Source organism: Chlamydomonas reinhardtii, chromosome 6 (assembly GCF_000002595.2).
Source record: "Chlamydomonas reinhardtii strain CC-503 cw92 mt+ chromosome 6, whole genome shotgun sequence".
Lineage (NCBI taxonomy): Eukaryota > Viridiplantae > Chlorophyta > Chlorophyceae > Chlamydomonadales > Chlamydomonadaceae > Chlamydomonas > Chlamydomonas reinhardtii.
In genome coordinates, this window is record NC_057009.1 from 8,559,347 (window position 1) to 8,581,147 (window position 21,801).

A 21,801-nucleotide genomic window follows, 5' to 3' on the forward strand; every position below is an offset into this window, starting at 1 on the left:
TGACAACCAGACATTTCGGTGATGTCGCCCCCAGTATCTAGAACTACCCCAAATATCACACGCAAATGGACTACTTGCATAGCTGGTTGCCGCGCTAATTTATCTGTGTCACCCCGGCCATGCTCCGGACGTGTCAACATTGCCACACCCACCATGCTTACTTTGTATATCACGTCGCAAGTGCGTAATTGATGAATTGTGAGCTAATTTTGAAGAGCCAAGGAAGCACGGGAGCACAGAAATGGCGTTCATCGCAAGACGTAAGCGGGATGTCTCTTAAATGCATGCTCGCCAGCCATGTTCTAAGTTGGTCAAACATAACGTCTTCGGGCGCGGCAGCGGCCCGAGGCGCATGGCTCGCAGCCGGCCACTGGACCCAGCCTCAACTCGCCTGCCTCACCCACCTTCTGCCTGCACCCCCTCAGGCCTGGTGTCCACGAACAAGCGGCGCTACCAGGAGGATGGCTTCGACCTGGACCTCACATACATAACCCCGCGCATCATCGCTATGGGCTTCCCTTGCGACGGCTTCTCAAGTAAGCCGCCCACCCGCAGCCTGGGCTGCGAACTCCCGAACCCACCCCCACGTCCGCCCCCATACCACCTCGAACACGCGTCCAAACCCCCGCCCCCCGGTTCCGCCTGCCGACAGGCCTGTACCGCAACCCGGCCGTGCAGGTGGCGGCGCTGCTGGAGTCGCGGCACGGCGGTGGGCGCTACCGTGTGTACAACCTGTGTGTGGAGCGCGGGTACGGCGACCCGCAGCTGTTCGGAGGCCGCGTGGTGCGGCTGCCGCTGTATGACGGACAGGTGGGCGCACGGTCAGGCAGAGGCGGCGGCGACGTCAGGGTGCGGCTGCAGGATAGGTGAAGGCTGGGCGGGGACTGTGCCGTGCGATGAGGCATCGGGCGTGCGTCAGCCAAGCACAGGACGGGACAGGCGTGCGCCTGCCGGCGGCCTGCGCCGCGTTGCCACAAACCAGCTATCAGGCCGCTTTGCCAGTAGAGTAGCGCCTGATGAGCGCCCTAAGCCACTTCCCCTGGCCTTCTGGTGTCGTGCCCTGCCCCGGCCTGCCCCAGGCTCCGCCGCTGCCGCTGCTTGTGTCCATGTGCCGCGACTGCCGCGACTGGCTGGGCGCCCACCCCGCACACGTGGTGGCGGTACACTGCAAGGCCGGCAAGGGGCGCACCGGCGCGGCCGTGTGCGCGCTGCTGCTGGCGCTGGTGAGGCACGGCCCTGGCCCCCAGGCCCATTGGCTATTGCAGGGGGCATGTCGTAACTACGGAGGGAGTAGGCCTGAAGACAGCGGTTCCGTGTGGGTGCGTGTCACATGACCTGACATGCCAGGGCCCTGCGCCCCCTGTCAGGACCCGGCTTTGGGCCCGCACTCGCTGGACGCCACCCTGGCCTTGTGGGCGCAGCGGCGCACGCGCGACGGCAAGGGGCTCACCATACCCAGCCAGCGCAGGTGGGAGGGAGGGGGGCGGATGCTATGTGCCCGGGCCCAGCTGTCAGGTCCCATCATAATCCCAGAAATCCCCCCCCCCCCCCAGTTACGAAAATGCAAGACGAGCGCGCCAGAAGTAAACTTGAGGCTGGGTGGGGGGCGGGGCCAGGAGCACGGCAACCGTGGGGCCACAGACTGCATGATTTCTCATATAATGCATCGCCGTTGACCCGGGCGCGCGGCCAAGTCCACTGTTGACAGGGCGGCGGCCGCAAGTGAAGGTTGCTGGCCGCGCTGCCTGCGCTGCAGGTCTGTGGAGCAGTTCCACCGCCTGCTGCTGGCCGCCCTGGCCGCCAGCACCCCCTCAGCGGGGCCGCCCTCGCCCGCAGCCGCGCACACAGAGGCGGGGCACCCAGCCGCCGGGGCCGGCGCCAGCAGCCACGTGGGGTCAGCGGCCCTGCTCCCCGGCTCTTCTACTGCTGCACCTGCCGCTGCTGGCAGCAGCTTGACAGCAGCCGGTCTAGGCGCCACGGATGCAGCAGCAGCTACTGCTGCTGCTACTGCTGCTGCTGCTGCTGCTGCTGCTGCTGCTGCCGCCACTACTGCGGCTGCAGCATTGGATGCGGTGGAGGTGCCGCATGCGGGCGTGGTGCTGCGGCGGCTGGTGCTGCGGGGCCTGCCGGAGCCACTGCTGCAGCGCTGCACTGTGGCGGTGTGGTGGCGGCCCAGCGGCCACTACGAGGCGCGGCCGCTGTGCTGCGTGCACACCGGAGCACCTGCCGCAGCGGCAGGCGGCAATGGAGGCGGAGGCCGGGGCGGCGGAAAGGACGGTGCAGGTATGTGTGACCGGCTGCATGTGGAATGGAGTAGAGAGGCTGACCCGTTGAGCCCGATGCCGGTATGGTCTGTTGTCATGGCTGCACCAGGATCAGCGCGAACTGAGGCGCATGCGACACTGTACTACTCGGTGCAGGGTGCTTGGGCGGCGGAGCAGGTGCAGGCCCGCCGGGCGATGGCCAGTGCGGGAGCGGCACCGGTGGCGCAACCTGGGTTGTCAAACGCGGGGCGGCGGGTGGCGGCGCCGGCAGCGCTCCAATTGGCAGCAGCCCTATGAGCCACCCCAGCAGCAGTAGCAATGCCAGCGCGCCGGAACTCATCATAGACCTTACGTCGGTGCCCAGCCCGCCGCCGCCACCAGCGCCCACGCCGCTGCCCTACTTCCAGCCGCCGGACCCTCCTCCCCACCCGCCACCGCCCTCACGGTCCAGTGCCTGGCCGCACGCCGCCGCACGCTACACCGGCGCCACTGGTGCGAGTGGCACTCACGGCCACAGCGGCGGCGCCCAGACTGGAGGCGGCAGTAGCATGGCAGGTGGCAGCGGTGGCGGCGGCGGCGGCGGGCCCCTGCTGGCGGGCGACATCAAGCTGCAGCTGTTCAAGGGCCACGTGGTGGACCCCGCGCCCGACATCTTCAAGGGCCGTGTCAGCCAGTTCGGCGCCTGGCTGCACACCGCCTTCATGCACGACCTCTCCCAGCAGCTGCAGCAGCAGCTGCCGCAGCGGCAGCAGCAGCCTGGGGAACTTGGAGGGCAGCAGCAGCAGCAGCAGGCTGCGCAAGTTGCTGGGGAGCAGCAACGTTGGGCGCATGGGGCGCAGCAGACGGCAGCGGCAGCAGCAGCTGGGCCCGGTGGCGCCTGCACCTTGACGCTGACAGGGGCGCAGCTGGACAAACTGGCAAAGGCGCTGCGGAAGCGACGACCCGAGATCTCTGTGGCGGTTGAGTATGAGTTGCACTGAACAATGGGGCGGGGGCAGGCGTGCATGGGTGCTGGGTGGGTGCTGCTCAGCTGCTCGGGGCGGGAGTGGCCCATTGACTGTGTGACCTGGCACCGTTTCAACTATGGAGCCGGCGGCGTTTGGCGCGGACAGGCCTGTGACCGGACATACTGATTGGCATACTTCAATTCTTCATGGATCAATGGGACCAGCATATTTGAGGTAGCGGGCGCTTAGCTGGCGGGTGGGTCCGGAACGGGTCGCGGAGGCGAAGCTGGAGGAGTTGTCGGACCTGCAGGTGGAGCAGTAGTGGGTGCAGCAAGACTTTGGGCGGTGCCTGTAGCCTAGAGTGAAGGGGAGCCACCACAGGTGACCGTGTGACCTGCGCAAGTTCGGACTGTGGAGCTGGCGGTGGGCAGGCGGGAGGCCGGGCGTACTGATTGCCAATCATCTCTTCATGGACGAGGTCAATGTGACCACTATTCTGAATTTAGCGGGCATTTAGCTATAGGATGGGTCTCCGGAAGGCAGGGGGTTGCCGGGGACTGCCGGGGTGAGAGCGTGTGAGACAGATGAGCGCATGCATGTGAAGAGGCCCGCGCACCCCAATTCGCTGGTGACTGGCGCTTTCTGTGTTGCTGCGGTTGCTGTAGGGTAGCCAACAGGTAGTGGATCAGACGTGAACGTTCCTCGTGAACTCTCTGAAGCGCAATTCCACTGCCGATACCAGCGTTTCGCTCAAATCACGCCGTGCTATTGTCTTTGTGCACCCCATAATGAAGCTTACAAGTAGCAAATCGGCGACCTCCTGTCGCAGCTCGCGGAGGAGCTCCGTGGCGGTTCATGCTCGCTTTGGCCGCGACTCGGGCCTTATCCTTGGACCGAATGGACCTAACAACAATCCTGGCAATAACAACCAGAAGATGAAGGAGCAGCGGCTAATCCTGCCGGGGCAGCAGCAGCGTGGCGCACCTGGCGGAGGCCGCATTGTGTTCCCGGAGAAGCAGGGCGGCAGCGGCAAGCCAGGAGGCGCAAGCATGGACAACTTCCTGCCAGATGACAGTACACTGGGTCTAGTAGGCGAGTCGCTTGTCGGTGGCCCCGCGACACTTAACAAGTATCGCCCGCCCGCCGGTTTTATGAACGAGAACCTCCCGGAGGACGCATACAGTAGCATGGACCCTCAGGAGATGCTCAACAAACTGCGTGCGCGCGCTGGGCACTGGCACGAGCTTGCCAAGTTGATGGCGCCGCTCAACTCAAGCGGCTACAGCTCGTCGGCCATCGACGAGTTGACGGGTATCACGCCGCTGGAGCAGAGCAAGTGGGTCGTGGCGGCGACCGTGTATGAGTCCGTTAAGGCGTCGCCGGCGGTGTCCCCGGACACGCTGCGCCACTTCAACCAGGGCGGCGAGGAGCTGCTGCACCCCTTCCGCTTCCTGTCCGCCGAGCGCCGCGTGTCGGCCGCGCAGTACATCGCGGAGCAGAACCTGGACCCGCCGGTGAGGGGCGAGAGGGGGAACGGAGGGCCCGCGTCGGGGGAAGGGGTATCGAGGTGACGAACGTGCGTGACGAGCGAGGGCAGGGAGCGGATGGGCGCACGGTGCGACCTGCACCGCGTGACCAGTGTGTAGTGGCTCTGGATGAACTGCGTGGCGTCTCACAACGAGGGGGGTTGCTCAGGCATTGGCATTCTCGAGAGGCTCAGGCACCAGTATCAGGCGTCTGTGTTGCAAGTTGGCGCAGCCACGCACCTGACAGGGGCGCGTTGACGGAGACGTACGCGCGCCCGCAATGAACTCTGAGGCCTACAACCTACTGGTGCAGCACTGATTTACGACTTAGCTTGGCCAGTCGCTAGCCCTCACACCTCGCACACCTGCCCCTTTGCACTGCTGCACACCCTTCCACCCACCCACACCTACACCCGCCCGCACCCCGCATGTGCCCACGCAGATGTGTGAGATCCTGGCCCGCTCCATGAAGGAGTACGAGCGCCGCCCCACCGAGCGCGTGGGCTTCACCGACCACCCCGCCGACTGCCTGGCGTTCAAGTACCTGCGCGACGTAAGCGGCTGCGGGGGAGGGAGGGTGGGGGCGGGGATGGGGCATGTTGGGGTGGCGGTGGCAGCGGCAGTGCTGAAGGTGGGCTGGGGGTGGACGGTGTGGGCTGGGGCGGGCGTGGGGCCGGCCGTACGGAGCAGGGGCGTGGTAGTGGGAGTAGGGTGGGGCAAGTTGGGGAGTTGCAAGAATGCCTGCAGGGATACGGCCATATGGGGCACCAGCGGTCTGCTGAGGAACACAGGGCAGACAGATGGCACGACACAGCGCAGCACGTCAGCACAGCGTGCTCTCTCGCCGGGGCTTGTTGTCCCGTCCAAACCGCCGTCGGCGTGCGTTGCCGTCCCACCCACTTACTCGTACAGGCCATCGAGTGCCGCAAGCGCGAGGAGGCGGTGCAGAAGGTGGAGCAGGGCCTATCAGTGGCGCTGTCAGACGGAGCGCGGCAGCGGCTGGTGCGTGCGGGCGCGGGTGCGGGACGTGGGTGCGGGTGCGGGCAGGCAGGCGGGCAGGCAGGGGGGCAGTGTGGGCTGCTGCTGGGTGCGTGGGGGGACGGCAAGGGGTGCCGGTACGACCTCTCAAGCCTCCCTCATGCACTTACCCCACTCCCACTGCCACACTCCCCCACACCCCCACCACCACCACGTGTGTGCAGTACGAGCTGCTGGCTGAGTCGCCCGAGGAGGCGGACACGGGGTCGGGCGTGTCGGCCAGCCTGGTGACGCTGCGGCTCAACCCCGAGGAGCTGGGCGTGCGGCCGGTGGCGGTGCTGGGAGAGCTGGGGCACGCTACGGTGAGGCAGCGCGTGTGTGTGTGCGTGTTGGCAGGCGTGTTAGTGCGGGGCCGGCAGGCGAAGTGGTGCAGCATGAAACGCAGTTTGGGCGCAGCCAGGGAGGTGGGGCTTGAGCCTGGGCGGGGCGGGTGACCAAGGTGGTTAGCAAAGCAGGGCAGGGCGGGGCTCGGGAACCCCAGAAGACGGCAGCCTAGTATGGCGGATGAGGCGGAGGAGAGGCGCCGGGGAATCAGGCGCACGTGGGAGCGATGCCATGGTGCGACCTGGGGCCTGGGGCACGGCACTGGGTGGCTGTGGGCTGGAGAGGCGACGTGAGGAGGCGCGGTGGGGGGGCGAGGATGGGCGCGGCGCTCAGAAATCACTCACGAGTCACGGTATGCAGTGACCGGGAGCCGCCTGCCCATGCCCGCTCGCAATCAGCTGTGTGCCTGGTTTTTCCCAACGTATCCTCAACCCGAACCCTTCCCCGCTGCCGGTTCCGCTCCCCGCTTCCCGCACGCCCGCCCCGTGCAGATCGACGACCTGCAGGCCGCGCCTCGCGCCAGCCAGGGCGGCGCGTTCGGCATGTTCACCATTGAGCCCGCCGACGCCGACGCCAGCGCCGGCTCCTCATCCGCCGCCTCCACCTCGGGCCGGCGGGCGTCCGCCGCCGCCAGCAGCTGGGTGGCGCTACCCATGTGGCGCGCGCTGGCAATGGCGCGGCAGCCGGTGGGGCTGATGCTGAAGGACTGCGCCGCCGTGCAGGCGGTGCTCGCGGGCAGCAAGGCCAAGGTGCGGGCGCGTGGGGCGTGAAGCGCTTGGGGGGTGGGGCGCGGCGGGTGTGGGGCGCCTGGGGCACGGGGTGAGGGTGCGATGAACAGGGCACGGCTGTTTGTTGCGCGGGAGACATAATATTCAATTCGCAGGCCGCACCGTGCCGCATGATGGCACGAACCAGCCCTGTTGTATTTCGGCAACCGCTTGTCCTGAGCTTCTCCCTTTTGACTAGGCATGTCGCAACCCCCTTCCACGCACGCACCCTGGCACATACGCTCGCACACACGAACACCATCCTGCGGCTTTCTTCTTTGTGCTTCACACACATACACACACATGCATCCGCACACGCACACTCTCTGGGCGGGCTTCGTTGTGTTGGTTATTTGAACACACGCACGCACACACGCCACCCCACGCAGACGGACGAGGACAAGAAGCGGCTGAGCGGCCCGGGCATGATTGTGGCGGACAAGGCGCCCGCCACGTGGCAGGAGGCGGGCCTGGACGAGAACGCCTGGTACCTGGCGCAGCCCGAGGGCGCCCGCGCCATCCAGCTGGTGGACGGCCGGCGCGCCAAGGCGCAGGAGCTGGACAAGCGCGGCGCGCTGTGCGGCGTGGTGCTGTTCCTGGCGCGGCCGCCCGTCAAGGAGACGGAGGACCGCGGCCACAACCTGCTGCAGGTGTAGGGGGCTGCAGGTGTAGGGGGCGGTGGGTGCAGATGGCGGTGGGTGCGGGTGGTTGGTGCAGGAGGTGGGTGCGGGTGGGTGGTGCAGGAGGTGGGTGCGGAGGTTGGCGGGGGCAGGTGTTGGGGAGCGGCAGCGGGCGGAGGCGTCTGATGGAGCGGCAGCGGGCGGTGGCAGGTAGGTGCGCGCGCTTCTAGGCGTGTGACACAGATACAACACATGTTATACACACACATGGGCACCGCGGGCCACGTGTTGATCCATGCTTTGTGTTCAGAAGCAGAAGCAGGGCGGGGGCAGCATCCGGCAGTGCAAGGCGCGCAGGTGTGGGCACGGGCGGCAGGCGAGCTCTGTCGCGTGAGCTGCATTTTGGCAGGGCTATTGCGGTTCCGTCAGCATGGTTGTTGCAACTGTGTTTGTGTTGTGATGGTGATGAGGGCGGTGCCTCAAAGCACATAGGCATCTGGGGGATATAGTCGGATGTGGTGGGGCCGCCCGCCAGGTGTTGGATGCGCGTGTGCCTTCGTGTGCTGCCACAGCTTTGTCAAGTGGCGGCCGAGCCACCTTCTTCTGAAACCACAGAGCTGATGAGATTTCCATGGCCGCGATGCGCAGATGGCTGTTAGGAAGCGCCGCACGCACCAAGCGCGCCGGGCCCAACCAGGGGCAGCAAGGAAGTCGGGGAGTCGGTATGGACCGGTACCAACTTCGGAAAGGCTTTTCCCCTGGCTCCCGCCTCGACCGGCGGATGAAGCCACATGGCATGATGGCTTTCCTGTATGTCCTTTGGGAATGCTGCGAAGGTGCAGAGCGCACGATGGCGCCATCAACACGTGCAGTCGGGTGGCAGCACTTTAGGCCGGAGGTTTCGTTTTGAGTGTATATATGTGAAAGGAATAAATGCATGCGTGAAGCGAATTGCTCTAGAGCTGTCCAGAAAACGCGGTCTGATGCAATGAGGAACCCCAACCCCTCTTCTTTTCTGCAGAGCGCCCAATTTCCTTTAGTGTTGTTTACCACCACTCCCCACGCCTCATAGTGGCGTGATAGCAACCATGATGCTTAAACAGGGTGTGCAGCAGAGAATCGCTGCGGGTGCCACTCAGAGCACCCGCAGCTGCGTTGTTGAGGCCCATGCGCAAGCCTCCAGCCGTCAAGTGATTACGCCTTTTGCTCCTCGCGCTAGTGGCAAGACCGCATGCCTGGGCTTCGCTCGCAGCGCCGCATCGGTCAGCGGCGGCAGGGCTCGCAGCCTGGTGGTTCGCGCCGCCGCGTCTGCTAGCCCTTTCCCCAAGAGGAACGCTCGTCTAGTGCTGGAGGATGGCTCGGTCTGGCACGCGACTGCTTTCGGCGCGACCGGCACGGAGATTGGCGAGGTGCGCACCATCACTCCAAACCCTGGTTGAAGCAGCGAAGCGCGTCCGGTGCACAATTGGTCTCGGTGATTGCTGGTGTTGCATGATGAATTGGATTTTTGCGCCGGGAGCGCGGCCACTGGGGGAGCCGCCTTGTTGTAGGAGCACGTTGTCGCACCGACATGCCAACCCTTGTTCGCGAACGGTGTGCTTTGACGCGCGCCGCAGGTCGTGTTCAACACCTCGCTCAGCGGCTACCAGGAGATTATGACGGACCCCTCTTATAAGGGCCAGTTTGTCGCCTTCACGTGCCCGCACATCGGCAACGTCGGGATCAACCTAGGTCGGTTGAAGCGCACGTCGTCCAGATACATGGTTGTCGCAAGATAGCTGTGCGTTTGATGAAATATCAATGGGCGCTGAGCTAGGAATCGTCAGCCAACAAGAGTTGAGTCCGGAGGCAGCACAGCGCAGCCCTCACCCGGCACCCCTGGCCCCGCCGAAGCACCTGGCCATCCACCGCACTGCCTGCCCCTCACCACATACCTCCTCCTAACGCACTGCCTCACGCATCCCCACCTCCTACCTCCCTCCCTCCCAATAGAGGACATGGAGTCCACCAAGTGCCACCTGGGTGCCATCATCGTGCGCGACCTGTCCTGCGTCGTGTCCAACTACCGCTCGCGCATGTCGCTGGACGAGTACTGCAAGAAGGAGAACGTCATCGGCCTGGCCAACCTGGACACGCGCGCGCTGACCAAGGTGCTGCGCGAGACGGGCTGCCTGGTGGGCGTGGTTACCACCGACGCCTCCAAGACGGACGCGGAGCTGGTGACGATGGCCAAGGGGTGGACCATCGTGGGCAAGGACCTGCTGAGCGTGGTGTCGTGTACGGAGCCGTACGAGTGGGGCAAGGGCACTACCGACGAGTGGGAGTTCAACCACCGCGCCAAGCTGAACAAGCAGCACGGGCCCTTCCACGTGAGTTGTGCGGTGCGGTGCGGGTGGGTGGGAAGGAGAGGAGGCTGGTGGGAAGGCGGTGTGAGGAATGCAGAGGGAGGGAGGGCAGGAGGGAGAGGCTGGGAGTGGGGAGTCCGAAGACTGAGAGTGAGGTAAGGGGCGGGCGTGACACAGACTCAAAAGGGGACCGGGGAACGACTTGATTAGGAAATCGTTGATGAAAGGCCGGGCTCGCGGAACGGAGGGATTCAGGGCACGCAACACAAAAGGGTTCCCTACATACTGGGGTCAGTGCCCAGCCGCTATCCACACCGACAGCCAGCAGCTGCGGCCTGCAGTTGACAGTGCAGCTCGTGCAGTGACGAACCTGTCGGATCGCGCAGTACTTGGTACTAGCGCCCAGACGCCGAGGGTGGGGCCGCTGTTGGCTGGTCACACCGAGCATGTACTTGCCTGGGTGCCCCAGGCCACTTGCAAGGAGCATGCACCCAACCCGGACACCCAGCCTGCTGGCTACAGCTGCCACCACGCCATGTCCATCAGACTGCTGCGCGCGCTCTGTCGGTCCGTTTTCCAAGCCCACCTCTCAACCCACTCCCCGCTTTACCCATCTTTATCCCTCAGGTTGTGGCATACGACTTTGGCATCAAGACCAACATCCTGCGCCGCCTGGCCTCATTCGGCTGCCGCATTACCGTGGTGCCCGCCACCTACCCCGCCTCCGAGGTCCTCAAGATGAACCCCGACGGCGTCTTCTTCAGCAACGGCCCCGTAAGTAGCGCAGCAGTGGCAGTGGCGGGAGGAGGATGAGGTGGGAGCGCGGGAGCTTGAAGAGCAAGGGGCTGGAGCCTGGGGTGCAGGGGCAAATGGGCATGGAGTGGGAGAGAGAGGGCAATATGGTTGGCTGCGGCTACGCGGAATCCAGGCGTGTTTGGCATACAAAGCAGGATGGCCCGTCCCTGACTGTACCTGTGCATGCCCCCCCCCCCCCCACACACACACACACACATGGTGTCGGCTCCCGGCGCAGGGTGACCCGTCCGCCGCCCCGTACGCGGTGGACAACGCTAAGGCCATTCTGGGCAAGAAGCCCGTGTTCGGCATCTGCATGGGGCACCAGGTGCGTGTGTGTGTGTGGGCGTGTTCCTGTGTTTCTGCTGTGGGGGACTCGCAGGGGGGACAGGGGCCGAACTGGGTCACGAGGGGTCAGAGAGTGGATACGAATGGTGGGAGTGATGGGCAAAGGGCTACGAGGGAGGGCTGGTGGGCGAGCAAGGGACAAGGGAAACGATATGTTCCCCCCACGTTGTAGGAATCATGTAGCAAGGATGGGGGCATCTTGGGAATGGGTGGACGCCCAGCCTTGCAGGCAAAGTAAACAGGCACATTCACAGGGGTCTCGTGGGCAGGGGCACACCGGACAAGGGCCACAACAGGCAAGCAAACTCTCTGGGCAATCCCGTTGCATTGTGCACTCCCTCGCCCCACACAGGTTCTGGGCCAGGCGTTTGGCGGCAAGACCTTCAAGCTCAAGTTCGGGCACCACGGCGGCAACCACCCCATCCGCTACATGCCCACTGGTGAGCCTGCGCGCCACACACCCTGCCCCGCGCGTCTTGCTGTCACATCGTTTCTCGCAACCCGCTATGCGTCCTTTCTGCATGCTGTGACAGGCCCTTTTCCCTCGGTCATACCCGTTACCCCCACCGCTCACTTATATAATTCCGCAACCCCCTGCCAGGCCGTGTGGAGATCTCGGCGCAAAACCACAACTTCGCTGTGGACCCCTCCACCCTGCCCGCGGGCGTGGAGGTGACCCACATCAACCTCAACGACGGGACATGCGCAGGTGGGGAGAACACATGGGGTAGCTGGAGAGGGAGGGGGTAGGGGCAGAGAAAGAGGGCCTGACAGAGGGTAGGGGCAGGGAAAGAGGGCCTGACAGAGGGATGGGCCGCGCCAGGTGCTGGCGGAACAGACGGGCGCAGCGGGGCTGTCTAATCAGTAAGATGGTGCCAAGGAGTGGGGCGTGAGACATGGGCGCATGAGAACGCAACGCGGCGGTGGAACAGTGGGACGTACGGCATCGATATTGCCTTCAGGGGGCGATGGGTTACTGTCTGAGGCAAGGTAAAGGCGTTTGCTTGCGTGTGGATTCTGCGGCGGGGTAGCCGCAAGTGGCCAGTGCTAGGCGCTCCCGTCTCACGGTCTACCTGTCATGCGACCACCCCCGACTCCTGACCCGCCTTCCGCCCTGCTCCCGCCCCCCCCACAGGCATGGTGTTCAAGGAGAAGAAGGCCATGACCATCCAGTACCACCCCGAGGCCTCCCCGGGGCCCCACGACGCCGACGTGTGCTTTGAGCAGTTCGTGGACATGATGCGCGCCGAGAAGGCCGCGCACGCCAGCGCGTAAGACAGTGCGTGCAGCAGCAACTGCAACGACAGGAGCAGCAGCACGGAGATGTTGATGCTGGTGGCGTGTGTGCGACTAGTGTCTGGTGTGTATAGAATATGGCGGCAACATGACGACTTGTGACAGGAGACGAGCCCTCGCGCGCGGGTTGGCGTTCTGGCTGATCCGCTGCCAGGCCGCGCCGGGCTGGGGCGTGGTAACCGGTAGGGTGGTGGAAGCGGCAGGCGGTAGTGCCCGCAGCGCGAAGCTTTGGGGGCAGCGTCTGCGCTGCCGACTCGCACGCACTGACCGTGCTGCCACCACAGGAACTTGTAGGGGGAGAGGGGCATGCGTAGGGTGACGGATGCTGCTCGCCCTGCATTGTAGCTGATTCTTTGTTGTATCATCGGGGGCTGTACCGACTGTGACTTGAGAGCAGATGAACATGAGGACTACTTGCGGGCGTGACGGTGATTGTTTACGCACACGCGCGCTGCGCAGGGATGAGGGCGGTGCAAGCTCCGAGGTGTGCATTGATGCGTGGGGAAGCTGCAGCCCTCGGAAGTTGCGATTGACACTGAGCAGCACTGTGCGGTGCCTGCTGTGACAGGCGCGCCGGTGTCGACGTGTTGGGTGGCTTGCTCGCGCGCCACTGCCAGCTGGCGGGAGCGCCGAAGAGGATGGGTCTCTACGATCTGCACTGTATATGGCTGAGAATGCTGGCCCTAATTCCAATCCGTCCCTCCGCGCGCTTGTCCATCTGAGGGTGCCCTCATCACCATCAATCCTCGCGGAGGGCGCCCAGCAGTCGGCTCCTTCACTGACTCGCGAATGACCCTTTCTACGTGGACTTCTCGAGGCAGGGGGAGACCCGGAGACCACACCAGCTACGCTGAGCACAACCCATGCGGTTGCCAGGGTGCCGCGCCAAGGGAAGACAAGGGAAGCGGTCTCCGGAGCTCGACCCCCCCCCCCCACCACCACCACCACGCCCCCCAGGATACAGCTTTCGCGCAAGGATGGGCGTGACTGCGTGAGAATGGGTGGCCAGAACACAAGCCATGTGCGCCTGCTTCCAGGGCAGCCATTATGGCCTTCGAGTGCGGGTGCTATCAACTGCACATGTATCACGGGGGAGTGGTAAGGCACAGGCCGCAGGTTGGCCACGTCCGCTCGCGAGTGGTGCAACCAAATTGCCAGGCAGGGGCCTTCCCTGATGCACGGCGCATGGCTTTGGCCGAATGGCCCCAGCCTGTGGCTCTCCGCGCGTGAGCGCAGGGGCTGTTAGAGCTCCCGGCTGGAACGCCATGGCCGTTGCGGAGGACAAAATCCTTCGGTGCAAGGGGGACAGGGGTCGTGAACCAGGCCCCACGGAATGTCACGCAGGCTGCCACCGCCAGCGCGGGGTGCGCAGGCTGCTGCCGCGCGGGGCTTAACCTCAAGGTGTGTGTCCGCCCAGCCACCTACATCGGCTCGCGATGGCTATAAACATAAGAGATATGACGTTTTATCATGAGGCCGGCGCGCCTGGAAGAGCGCTTCAGGAGAATGGGTGCACCTCGCGATTGGCCAACGCTGGTCTGCAAGTTTGGGCACAAGCACCCTCTTAATCACTTTCTCGTGTCTTAGGCAACTTGACCTCTTTCCCTTACCTGGGCTAGTCCGCCAAGTTAGCAGGCACCATGTTCGCTCTGTCGGCCGTCTCTTCCCGCAACGTGGCTTGCCAGGCTTCCCAGCCCCGCCACAAGGGTGCCAAGCACCACGCGCGCTCGCGCCCCATTAAGGTGCGAGGACAAAACCTGAGCGGCGGCCATTTTGTGGTGGCTTGCGGTCCAGCTTGCGCCAGAGCATGTGGGCACCCACCGTTGCCAGGGGAGGGATCAATTTAGGTTTCTACCTACTCGGAAGTGTTGGAGGCACGTCGAACGAGTGGTGGACGCGACACTGTGTGGGCAAGCGAATGCGCTCCACCGCACGGTCGCGACCCCGGCCTGCTGCAGACGTTGGAATGACTTTTCCTTCTGCTTTAAAATTACAGTACAACCGCGCGGACAAGAACCACGGGCCTGCCAAGTACGAGCCCCTGCCCACCCCTCCCCCGGCCCTTATTGTGGTCTCCAAGGCCGAGTCCAAGTAAGCGCCTCACGGCGCTGGCTTGAGCGGCTGTATGGCACGGAGCAAGGTAAGGATGGGCACTATAGAGGTGAACATGGAAACAGGGCAGGCTGCCGGAACCATGAAAGTAGCCGACCGTGGTTTAATCCTGGAGATGTGTCCCTGTGTGTCCGTCGTTCTCAATGCCAGCGTGCCGGCCTTTCACATGGCTTGCGCGGGTATCTGACTACTCGCCAATCAATGCCTGCTTGTTACAGGTTGCAGGAGGCAGGACGGGCGTGCAGCTTGACAGCTGACACGTGCGGGGGCGTGCCGGGCGAATGAGTTTGAGCTTGCCCTTTGGACGAGGAGTCACAGAATGAAGCGGTGATCACGGGGAGGTGGCCAGCAGCTGGCTAGTCACACGCAATGGCGGCACGTCAACGCACCCATGGTTACATGTGGGCAGTACGACGTGGCGCGGCAGCAGCTCCTGCCTGTCGCGACGCTGTGTGAGTGGTATGGCTGCAGCTCTGGGTTCTTGGAGGAGGATTTGGCGCACCGCATTCCTTAGGTAGGGCGGCGCGCAGGTGGTGCAAACGCCTGGCAATGCGGCGGGCTGACTTCGGAGCTGTGGTGGTGCGGTTCGGGACCGCCCGTGGCCCCGCCGTTCCCCGTGTCATCCGGTTTGGGCCGCGTGGGCACGACGTCGTGAGGGACGGCTTGGCTACCGAGGTAGTCTATCTATCGGGAGTAGCACGGCGGGAATTTTTGCGCGGCGGAACGCCCGGCGGGCTGGGAGCCATCCACCAGGAGTCACTGTTGCGTAGTAACGCTTGGGCGGCTTGTTTACCAGCCAGGACATTACGAGAGAGTGTGTGCAGTCGGTTGGGGTGTGGCAGGTGCCGAGAGGTCCGGGCTGCGCTGGAAGCATGGTGGAAATGTAACGAAACTGTTGCGCATGCACTGTGAGCCTGTGACGCTTGGCAGGTGGTTCTTGGGTGCTAATGTATTGCTGCCCAGTCACCGTCTCACCAAGCCGCTAAGTACCGTACCGCCTTCCTGGTTCCAACCTCGCACAAGTCGGGCACAAGTTCGAGCACTAGCATGCTGCGCCGCCGCGGCCAGCCGCAGCCCGGCAGCAGTAGCGACGGTACCCCCATGGCGATAGGCCGATAGCAAACGCTTCTACAATGCAGCACTACCGTAGCAATAGAGTCGGACCACATCCCAAGCCCCCACCATCACCCAAATGTATGTCCACAGTACATACAAGCTTGCCATTCAGACCATCTACGCACATGACCCGCACACATGACAGCAGCCAGCCCACTTTAGCATCAACCAGCGGTGCAGCACCTCCAGGGCCACGGGCCCTCCCATGCACGACCCGGCCTGCGACCAGGTCCACTTCAGCCGGTAGGGCACTTAGCCCACCACTCTATGCCGCCGCACCTTGGCCACCGCTCCATCTGCGCTCCCACCCCCTCGGCCTCCGTCTCCGTCTTCCATGGACGGCTACACCCCTCAGCCCTCATACTCTGGCCTGCCTTTCACTGAGCCTCCTCATGCTCTCTAATCTGTCCGTGGTCTTCGGGGCTTTACCCCAGCTCCGCTCAGCCCTGCAGCAAGCTGTCGAGGTCCGAGGTGAACGTGCTCAGCCGCGCCTCCGTCGTCACCTTGAGCCCGCTTCCGCTAACGGCGCCCTGGGACCATAGCGTGACCAGCAGCTTGGCGTCAAAGGCCGTGGTGTGAGCGTTAGGGTTGCAGAAGATCTGCAGCAAAGAGAAGGAGCGTGGAATCACGGAGCTTGCGTGTCTGGGGGTTGTTGGCGAGCCGTGGGGACACACTGGGGCGGCAAGCAGGTGGCGTAGAGCGGCCTCTCCAACACGCGCCACATACCCTCCGCATTACATGGGCTGGTTCCTGGTTCTGGGTTTGGGTATCATTTAATAGTGGTTGGAGGAGCCCTGCACTGGACGGCAAGCGCACCTCGATGCCCACTTGCTCGTCCTTGTGCTGCCACTCCATCATGTCCCATCGCTTTGGCCTTTGCGCTTTCTGCTTCTCCGCAAATGTCTGAAACAGCTTCTGGATGGCGACCTGTGGGTGCGGTGATAAGGGGGGTTGCGTGAGACGGGGAAGGGTAGGTCACAGGGTCAGGCCGTGGGGTCAGCGGCCCGGAGCAGGGCCGTGCTTGCACATTCGGGCCCTGCCCCGCGACAGCCCAAAACGCGAGGATCTTTGGGAACATGTCACTGGAAGTTTAGCCTGGGCACAAGGTCTCGCCTGGAGCTCTTGTGCCTTTTCGTTGGAAAAGGGCAGCGAAATCGTCGTCTCGCCCGCGTGAAGAAGCAGAGGCCGGGTTGCCACGGGGCCCCCTGCACAGATTGCGTACAGATTATCATTTGATTGCTGGCTGGCAGCTTGGATCCGAGTGCACAGCGAAGGTCTCGGTCTCGGCGCACCAATTCGGTGCAAGCTTTGGAGTTCGCAAGCCTCCTCACCTACTGCCGCTGCGCGGGGGACTGTGGCTAGAGCTTGAAGCCTCCGTGGTGTAGCAGCCAGGCGAGGAGCCTTAAGGTGGGTTGCCGACAGCGTGTGCATGGTCACAAGTTGGGCGCTTATCGACAGCGCAAGCTCGCGTTCTGGTGAGGAGCTGGTAGCAGGGACACGCACGTTTGTAAGCAAAAGGGAAGCAGGGTTTTGGCCAGTGTTTCCGCGATGAATCTGGTTCAGGATGGGGATCCCGATTGGCTGCCGGCCTGGGCCGCCCCCACCTACCCCCGCCGTCATGCCGTGCCCCGGACCGCGACAACTTTCACAACGCTCTTCCAAAACACTTGCGTGTCACCTTCAGTGTCACCTGTTGCAACTGTGCACGTATCTACTGCCTGGCACCAGTCAACGTCGGTGTCTCAGCGAGTCAGCAACGCCATGGCCCTGCACATCGTAGGGTTCACTCATGTCCAAGCTCATACCTCATGGACGTTTTGTGGGAACTCCTGTTTCTGTGACCTAGCTACCTGACATTTCTGATATGTACATCGACTTCCTTATCAAGTCTGCATGCCTTTAGACTGCTTACTCCATCAACATGACCGCACGCCACGCCTCCTCCCCGCTCCCGTCCAGCCAACAGCCCCACGCTCCAGCCTCCAGCCCCAGCCTGCCTACTTTCAAACATGCACTACCCCGCCCGCATCGCGCTGCCCATCCTGCCGTACCCATCGCCCCCCATCCCCGTTGCCGTACTACCCAGCCCCATGCTGGCGCCATCACCGTACGACTCCAGCAGCCCGCCGCCACTGCGCGGCCCCTCTTCCCCGTCGTACGCGCCGCCACTGCCGCCGCCACCCCCGCCGCCTCCCTCCTCGTCGCTGCTGTCGCTGCCGCGGGTGCCCGGCCGCCCGTTGGCGGCCTCACCGAACGCCGCAGCGGCGTGCGGGCCCAGGTACCTGTGGGCAGCGGCACAGTGCAAGGCAGCAACGGCTGTGAATACACTTGACAAGGTGATGAGCAGTCAAGCATGCAATCGGGCACACGGCTTGACAGCACCCAATGCTACCCGCGCCCTTCCACCGCATCGCGCCACATCCCAATGCCAGGTCCCCAGCCCTCCTCCAACCCATGCCGTCCCATCCGCGCAACACCCAATGCAGCTCAGCGTCAACTACACCCACCCCCGCCTGACCACCTGACCACGAGCATCCACCGCATTACAGTATTACACCCTTCCGCCTCCCGACCTAAGCACTCACTTGTGCCGCACCCACGGCGGCCACAGCACGTAGAACACCGCGCCCGTGTCGGCGTCCACCAGCCCCCACTGCGTGGCGTCCTTGAGCAGGTGGAATGCCGCCACCAGGTGGTGCCGCTTGGCCAGCGTGTTCATGTAGGAGGTCAGGTCGCCCTCGGACACGGCGCGGGATTTGTCGAACGACACCACCACACTGCCGTTGCTGTCCTCGAAGATCTGGACAAGGAGGAGTTTGAGATGGTGGTGGAGATGGTGGTGGTGGAGATGGTGGTGGTGGTGGTGGTGGTGGTGGTGGTGGTGGTGGTGGTGGTGGTGGTGGTGGTGGTGGTGGTGGTGGTGGCGGCGGCGGCGGTGGTGGTGGTGGTGGGAGACTGGGAGTCAGTGGAAGGGGAGGGTGTGTGCAGCGGCAAGCTCCCAGCCCCGCAACCAGCTCAACACCAGGCCGCCGCAACCGCAAGTCGCAACCCATATGCCTGCCAGCGCCCCGCCCCGCCCTGTCCCAGGCCCCCCGCTACCCCAGCGCCCCAGCAGCACCGCGCCCCCGGCAGTCACCTGCAGGAAGCCGGTGGGCCAGTCCTCGCTCAGCTGCCGACACAGCCCCATCATGCATTCGTCCAGCCGCCCCTTGAGGGACGTGGCAGACTTGGGCCGGCCCGCCGGGTAGAAGGGGCCCGCCACCACCCTGTGGCGTGTGCGTGTGGTGTAGCGTGGGTTTGGTGTGGTGCGGTGTGGTGCGAGGTGTGGTGTGAGGTGTGGTGTGAGGTGGTGTGAGGTCCACAACACCACAGCGTCCTTCCACACCGCAGAGCCCCGTCCGCATCCCCACGCCTGCCCTAGTACCCGCCCGCGCCCCGCACCCACGCCCCCCACCCCGTTTCTTTTGGATTGGAATGAACTACCCCAACCCCAACCCCCAACCAACCCCCCCCCCACAAACCCTGAAGCCCCCTTACAAATCCTGCCGCCCACCCACCTGGACCTGCCCACGTCATTGTCCGCCAGCACGCTGCTGTCGTACGCCTCCGCCGGGTCGGTCACGTAGGCGAATTCGGAGAAGGCGGGGGCGCCGCGGGGGGGCGCGGGGGGAGCTCGCACCACGAACTCGGAGGGCGTGGTCTGACTCAGCTTGTGCTTGAGCCGGTCGAACTTGCCCATGAGCTTGACGCGGTCGTATTCGGAGGGCAGGTACTCAAACTGTGTGAACATCTGCGTGGCGTAGATGGGGGGGAGGGTGTGTCGGAAGATGGGGAGAGCATAGAGTTGTTGGGTTGAGAACTTCAAAGCCGCCGCAGCCGCCAGCCCACGCCAGCCCGTAGCTGCACCCAAGCGTGGTGGCTCGGTCCACCTCGCCCAAACCCACAGGTTCCCTCCCCCGCCACCTCACAAACACACAGGTGCCTCCAGGTCCAACCCCGTGTGCCCACCCGACAACAGACACCCCTCCAACTCACCCCGCTGAGCGGGTGGATGCGCGCCACCTGCTTCTGCCCTACACTCAGCGGCATGGCCAGCGGCCCGCCCTCCAGCCCGTAGCTCAGGTCGGCGCGCCGCCCGCGGTCGCCGCTGGTGTCGCCCGCCCGCTCGCGCTGCGCCGCCGCCACCAGCTCCTGATACAGGCGCTCGCGGAAGTCGGGGTTGAGGGCGTTGGGCAGTGAGCGGATGCCGCAGATGTTGGCGGTGGACCAAACCGTGCGCACGTGCTCGCTGGCGGATTGAGCCGCGCAGGCGTCCAGCGGGCCTTTGGGCTGCACCCGCGTGGTGCTGAGGTGGTGCGGAGGAGGCGGGGGCGGCGGGGGAGAGGAGGGCTCGGGCGGGGGCGGGGGCGAGGCGGGAGCCGCGGGGTCAGAGGTGGCGGCGGGGCTGGAAGCGGAGGCGGCGGCTGAGGCGGCGGAGCGCGGCCTCGAGCCGGCGGCGCTGCTGGGCAGGGGCGGCAGCGGCGGCGGTGGTGCTGCTGCCACTGCTGTTGCAAGTGATGACGATGGCAGGGCTGCAGGTGCGAGCGACGGCTCCGCAACGGGCTGGCCCGCACTGCTGCTGGTGCTGGTGCTGGGTGCTCGCCGGACGGGACCGCTGGTGTTGGAGGCGAAGGACAGCCCGCGCGGCAGCAGCGGCGGCTGCGCCGCGGCCGACGATGTCGATGGCGCCGACGGCTCGAGTGGCTCGGTGCTCCCCGGCCGCGACCCCTGCCGCTGCGACTGCGACTGGGACTGGGACTGTGACAGCTGCCCTGCTCCCACGAAGCTTGTCGCCCGGGAGGCAGCACCGCTGGGGGCCCCGCTAGCGCTAGGCGCGGAGGCCTGCGGCCTGTCCGTCGCCGCCGCCGCCGAGCCGCCGCTCTGCTGCTTCCGCAGTGAGGAGGAAGCCGCCGACACCGCCGACGCCTCCGGCGCGGCCGCAGGGGCAGCCGAACTGAAGGAGGCGCCTCGGCTCGCACCCGTCCCTGCTGATGCGGATGGTTCTAGTGCCGGCGGCGCCGCCGACGATGAGAAGGATCCCGCCTTAGAGGCCGGCTTTGAGCCCGCTGTCGACCCAGGCCCCGGCGCCGATTCACTGACCGCTGGCGGCGCCGCTGCCGCTGACGCTGACGCTGTCTGGGAGGAGAATGACTCACGTTTGGAGGCGGCGCCGCTGGCCGCGGTAGCGGCGGCTGCGCCGGAGGCGGAGCCGGAAGCGGAGCCAGAGGATGCGCGCGCTACGCTGCTAGCGTTACGTGAGGGCGCGGCGGAGGCGATGCTGGCGAGCACCGCCTCCTTGGCTGCGGCCAGCTGCTCAGGATCCGCCTGGATTCGGTACACCGCGCTGGCGGCCCGCTCGAAGGAGGGCGAGATGTAGGTCAGGATCTTGCCGCTGTGCTCCGGCACCTCCTCCTCGCCGCCACCCTCCGGCCCTTCCGCTGCATCCGCGGTCGGCTCCTCGCCCACGCCTCTAGGCTCTGTGTTGCCGGCCTCGGCCTCGGCCTCGGCCTCGGCCTCGGGCTCCGGCTCCGGCTCCGGCTCTGGCTCGGCGGCCGCTGGCTCGGCAGCCTCCGTGTCGTCTGCCGCCTCGTCGTGTTCGTGAAATGCGTCATCTGCATACGAGTCGTCGCCCGCACCCGCATCCTCCGCGGCTTCGGGCTCCGCGGCTTCGGGCTCCGCAGCTTCGGGCTCGGGCTCCGCTGCTTCGGGCTCCGCGGCTTCGGGCTCCGCTGCTTCGGGCTCGGGCTCCGCGGCTTCGGGCTCCGCGGCTTCGGGCTCCGCTGCTTCGGGCTCGGGCTCCGCGGCTTCGGGCTCCGCGGCTTCGGGTTCTGCCTCCGTGTCAGCCCCTGCCCCCGGCTCTACATAGTCGTCACCAGGCGCCATCCCAGCATCGTCTGTGTGGGGTTAGGAGGAACAGCCATGCTTGGCAACCGCGGCGGAGGTAAACAAGGGTAGCCTCTGGCCAGCGGCACCTAAGACAAGGCTGCTGCCAACTCAGTCGCACAATACTGTCGCTTGCCGCTTACCCGCTTGTCGCTCCTCAGTAGCGCCCTCTGTTGGGTCTGCGCCCTCAAGAGTCGGGGGCGGGGCAACCTCTGGGTCCATTACGTCGCGCGCCCTGTTGCTAACTTGGTTCAGCACATCCGCTGTTTGTCGCTACGCTTTTTAAGCCAGAGATAAGGTTTGCGCTGAAACAAAGCTATGCACTTGTACAAATTGTCGCCAAGAGTAATAGCGTGACTTCTAGCCAGTGTCGCGTGTCAA

The 21,801-nt window shown here is 64.9% G+C and overlaps 6 protein-coding genes across 8 annotated transcripts; 4 read left to right on the top strand and 2 right to left on the bottom strand.

Annotated features, from left to right (window-relative positions):
- Window positions 1–44: 44 nt before the first annotated feature.
- CHLRE_06g308400v5 (uncharacterized protein) lies at window positions 45–3,956 on the top strand. 2 transcript variants are annotated; one of them, XM_043063748.1, is made up of 8 exons: window positions 45–260; window positions 426–536; window positions 653–810; window positions 1,080–1,223; window positions 1,368–1,468; window positions 1,554–1,583; window positions 1,757–2,283; window positions 2,421–3,956. In XM_043063748.1, exons 1-8 carry the CDS (start codon window positions 242–244, stop codon window positions 3,242–3,244), a joined length of 1,914 nt encoding a protein of 637 aa, XP_042924455.1. In that variant the 5' UTR covers window positions 45–241; the 3' UTR covers window positions 3,245–3,956. The 2 variants fall into 2 exon arrangements, with proteins under 2 accessions (XP_042924455.1, XP_042924454.1); XM_043063749.1 differs by lacking the exon at window positions 1,554–1,583.
- Window positions 3,957–4,004: 48 nt separating this feature from the next.
- CHLRE_06g308450v5 (uncharacterized protein) lies at window positions 4,005–8,486 on the top strand. The gene is made up of 6 exons (XM_043063750.1): window positions 4,005–4,725; window positions 5,180–5,290; window positions 5,650–5,739; window positions 5,940–6,077; window positions 6,591–6,848; window positions 7,256–8,486. Exons 1-6 carry the CDS (start codon window positions 4,147–4,149, stop codon window positions 7,520–7,522), a joined length of 1,443 nt encoding a protein of 480 aa, XP_042924456.1. The 5' UTR covers window positions 4,005–4,146; the 3' UTR covers window positions 7,523–8,486.
- Window positions 8,487–8,538: 52 nt separating this feature from the next.
- CHLRE_06g308500v5 (uncharacterized protein) lies at window positions 8,539–12,959 on the top strand. Its single transcript, XM_001691307.2, has 8 exons — window positions 8,539–8,895; window positions 9,103–9,217; window positions 9,479–9,855; window positions 10,459–10,605; window positions 10,865–10,954; window positions 11,327–11,414; window positions 11,576–11,683; window positions 12,110–12,959. The coding sequence occupies exons 1-8, from the start codon at window positions 8,575–8,577 to the stop codon at window positions 12,247–12,249; spliced, it is 1,386 nt and encodes a 461-aa protein (XP_001691359.1). The 5' UTR covers window positions 8,539–8,574; the 3' UTR covers window positions 12,250–12,959.
- Window positions 12,960–13,724: 765 nt separating this feature from the next.
- CHLRE_06g308533v5 (uncharacterized protein) lies at window positions 13,725–15,277 on the top strand. 2 transcript variants are annotated; one of them, XM_043063751.1, is made up of 3 exons: window positions 13,725–14,079; window positions 14,267–14,410; window positions 14,601–15,276. In XM_043063751.1, exons 1-3 carry the CDS (start codon window positions 13,911–13,913, stop codon window positions 14,630–14,632), a joined length of 345 nt encoding a protein of 114 aa, XP_042924457.1. In that variant the 5' UTR covers window positions 13,725–13,910; the 3' UTR covers window positions 14,633–15,276. The 2 variants fall into 2 exon arrangements, with proteins under 2 accessions (XP_042924457.1, XP_042924458.1); XM_043063752.1 differs by having other exon boundaries at window positions 13,846–14,079; window positions 14,601–15,277.
- Window position 15,278: 1 nt separating this feature from the next.
- On the bottom strand, window positions 15,279–16,989 carry CHLRE_06g308600v5 (uncharacterized protein). The gene is made up of 4 exons (XM_043063753.1): window positions 16,830–16,989; window positions 16,612–16,703; window positions 16,315–16,425; window positions 15,279–16,097 (listed from the first exon to the last, which is right to left on the bottom strand). Exons 1-4 carry the CDS (start codon window positions 16,927–16,929, stop codon window positions 15,939–15,941), a joined length of 462 nt encoding a protein of 153 aa, XP_042924459.1. The 5' UTR covers window positions 16,930–16,989; the 3' UTR covers window positions 15,279–15,938.
- Window positions 16,990–17,035: 46 nt separating this feature from the next.
- On the bottom strand, window positions 17,036–21,794 carry CHLRE_06g308650v5 (uncharacterized protein). Its single transcript, XM_043063754.1, has 6 exons — window positions 21,564–21,794; window positions 19,534–21,431; window positions 19,056–19,288; window positions 18,635–18,764; window positions 18,084–18,298; window positions 17,036–17,780 (listed from the first exon to the last, which is right to left on the bottom strand). The coding sequence occupies exons 1-6, from the start codon at window positions 21,640–21,642 to the stop codon at window positions 17,513–17,515; spliced, it is 2,823 nt and encodes a 940-aa protein (XP_042924460.1). The 5' UTR covers window positions 21,643–21,794; the 3' UTR covers window positions 17,036–17,512.
- Between the last annotated feature and the right edge of the window lie 7 nt (window positions 21,795–21,801).

What these genes read in the sequence shown, in the direction of transcription:
- CHLRE_06g308400v5 (XM_043063748.1), top strand. An exon ending in CCCTTGCGACGGCTTCTCAA is followed by an intron (nt 537 to 652) that starts GTAAGCCGCCCA and finishes GCCTGCCGACAG; the next exon opens with GCCTGTACCGCAACCCGGCC. An exon ending in GCGCGCTGCTGCTGGCGCTG is followed by an intron (nt 1,224 to 1,367) that starts GTGAGGCACGGC and finishes GCCCCCTGTCAG; the next exon opens with GACCCGGCTTTGGGCCCGCA.
- CHLRE_06g308450v5 (XM_043063750.1), top strand. Translation starts at nt 4,147, where the DNA reads ATGAAGGAGCAGCGGCTAATCCTGCCGGGGCAGCAGCAGCGTGGCGCA. An exon ending in AGCAGAACCTGGACCCGCCG is followed by an intron (nt 4,726 to 5,179) that starts GTGAGGGGCGAG and finishes GTGCCCACGCAG; the next exon opens with ATGTGTGAGATCCTGGCCCG. An exon ending in CGTTCAAGTACCTGCGCGAC is followed by an intron (nt 5,291 to 5,649) that starts GTAAGCGGCTGC and finishes TTACTCGTACAG; the next exon opens with GCCATCGAGTGCCGCAAGCG.
- CHLRE_06g308500v5 (XM_001691307.2), top strand. Translation starts at nt 8,575, where the DNA reads ATGATGCTTAAACAGGGTGTGCAGCAGAGAATCGCTGCGGGTGCCACT. An exon ending in CCGGCACGGAGATTGGCGAG is followed by an intron (nt 8,896 to 9,102) that starts GTGCGCACCATC and finishes CGCGCGCCGCAG; the next exon opens with GTCGTGTTCAACACCTCGCT. An exon ending in GCATCTGCATGGGGCACCAG is followed by an intron (nt 10,955 to 11,326) that starts GTGCGTGTGTGT and finishes CGCCCCACACAG; the next exon opens with GTTCTGGGCCAGGCGTTTGG.
- CHLRE_06g308533v5 (XM_043063751.1), top strand. Translation starts at nt 13,911, where the DNA reads ATGTTCGCTCTGTCGGCCGTCTCTTCCCGCAACGTGGCTTGCCAGGCT. An exon ending in TCCAGCTTGCGCCAGAGCAT is followed by an intron (nt 14,080 to 14,266) that starts GTGGGCACCCAC and finishes TTAAAATTACAG; the next exon opens with TACAACCGCGCGGACAAGAA. An exon ending in GCTGTATGGCACGGAGCAAG is followed by an intron (nt 14,411 to 14,600) that starts GTAAGGATGGGC and finishes TGCTTGTTACAG; the next exon opens with GTTGCAGGAGGCAGGACGGG.
- CHLRE_06g308600v5 (XM_043063753.1), bottom strand. Translation starts at nt 16,929, where the DNA reads ATGCACACGCTGTCGGCAACCCACCTTAAGGCTCCTCGCCTGGCTGCT. An exon ending in CCCCCGCGCAGCGGCAGTAG is followed by an intron (nt 16,704 to 16,829) that starts GTGAGGAGGCTT and finishes CAATCTGTGCAG; the next exon opens with GGGGCCCCGTGGCAACCCGG. An exon ending in ACGAGCAAGTGGGCATCGAG is followed by an intron (nt 16,098 to 16,314) that starts GTGCGCTTGCCG and finishes TCTTTGCTGCAG; the next exon opens with ATCTTCTGCAACCCTAACGC.
- CHLRE_06g308650v5 (XM_043063754.1), bottom strand. Translation starts at nt 21,642, where the DNA reads ATGGACCCAGAGGTTGCCCCGCCCCCGACTCTTGAGGGCGCAGACCCA. An exon ending in GCATCCACCCGCTCAGCGGG is followed by an intron (nt 19,289 to 19,533) that starts GTGAGTTGGAGG and finishes TACGCCACGCAG; the next exon opens with ATGTTCACACAGTTTGAGTA. An exon ending in CCGCCGTGGGTGCGGCACAA is followed by an intron (nt 17,781 to 18,083) that starts GTGAGTGCTTAG and finishes CGCTGCCCACAG; the next exon opens with GTACCTGGGCCCGCACGCCG.